At 39.1% G+C, this 1,349-nt stretch overlaps 1 protein-coding gene across 1 annotated transcript; it reads right to left on the bottom strand.

The window, feature by feature from the left end:
- Nucleotides 1–509: 509 nt before the first annotated feature.
- LOC116174485 lies at nt 510–857 on the bottom strand. The gene has a single exon (XM_031492421.1). The coding sequence runs from the start codon at nt 855–857 to the stop codon at nt 510–512; it is 348 nt and encodes a 115-aa protein (XP_031348281.1).
- Nucleotides 858–1,349: the final 492 nt, after the last annotated feature.

Below are 1,349 nucleotides of genomic sequence, written 5' to 3' on the forward strand. Positions count from 1 at the left end.
CATTTTAATGTATGCTAGATTTCAGAGTTACACACAGACTTTTACTTCAGTTCGTAAGAAGAGCCTCCACAGTTTAACAGTTTAACAACCTGATTAGGTAGATTCCAAAATAAGTTATATAACCGTCATGGGCGGATTTGTATCCAGAATACAGAGCTGTGCAAGACCTAGGTACCAAACAAGAAATTAATTCACATTTCACAAATAAAATCCTAATTCACCAGCTTACAATTCTCAATTCCAATTCATTTCAAAAGGAATTAATTCACAATTCAAAAAGGAATAATCCCTTATTCATAAGACGTTTGTGGCGTGTTCGTGAAGTCATTGTGGTTCTATAGACATCCCTTCCTTTAGTGCTCAGTAACATATTACCGAAGTATATAATACAATAATTTCAATATGTAAACTGCAATTTATATCTTTATGCATTAAAATGAAGACTCAAGCACACAGTAATTTCGCCAAATACTCTCTTTCAATTACAATAATTCCTAATGCGAGTATGTTCAGCTGCTACGCTTCCTTCTGTTACTCCGGCTTTCGCTCCTTGAATGGTGTCGTCCCGATCCGTGATGTCCTCGTCCATGATCTCTTGTCCTGTGTCGTCTTCCTCCGTGTCCAATGGAACCATCTCGACTTCGTGCAAGCCGCTTCCTTCGTCTCCGAAACACGAACGGAGCACTCTCGGCCATTGATTTGTATGGTTTCTTTTCGTCGGGTGGCATCTCCCTCCAGCACGCGCCCGCCATGCTTGCCACTTCCTTGATTGGTTTATCGCGGTTTTCTGCTCTAAGTTGCAGAAAGAAGTTCAGGTACGCGTTTCGCGTAACCTTTTCTGGGTTACCACCCGACATTTTCCTATCGAAAATTTTACTCATCTTCACGATGATCTAACGTCAAACTGAAAACAGAAAAAAAGTGAACCCTATCAATGCAACTTGATCTCACTTTTCAAGTTGCTGTACTAATCATAGTAGATCTACAGTGACTTTATAACTAATGCCCTTTTGCACCGACAAATTTAAGTGGAGCTTAGCTTAAGCGTAGCTTAAAATCCATGGCAACGATTATTGAGACAATGGTTGCCATGGATTTTAAGTTGCGCTAAAGCTAAGCTCCACTTAAATTTGTCGGTGAAAGCAACCATAAACTTTATAAGGACAGTGGCGACAACTTATCATAACCCGCCATATTGGAGCTAAAAAATTGATTGTAAGATCAATATACCTTGTCATGTCAAATTGTGACCGTAGAATAATATATGTCAGTTTCATTTAAGTAAAGATTCTCGTTCAAAACTAACGGCGCAGAAATGATCGTTTAAAGCTTTGCAGAACAACCTATAG

The sequence above is a fragment of the Photinus pyralis genome, unplaced genomic scaffold (assembly GCF_008802855.1).
Source record: "Photinus pyralis isolate 1611_PpyrPB1 unplaced genomic scaffold, Ppyr1.3 Ppyr1.4_LG6, whole genome shotgun sequence".
Classification (NCBI taxonomy): domain Eukaryota; kingdom Metazoa; phylum Arthropoda; class Insecta; order Coleoptera; family Lampyridae; genus Photinus; species Photinus pyralis.

Bases quoted from the DNA above. Each gene is read 5' to 3' on its own strand.
- LOC116174485 (XM_031492421.1), bottom strand. From the start codon at position 857: ATGTCGGGTGGTAACCCAGAAAAGGTTACGCGAAACGCGTACCTGAAC.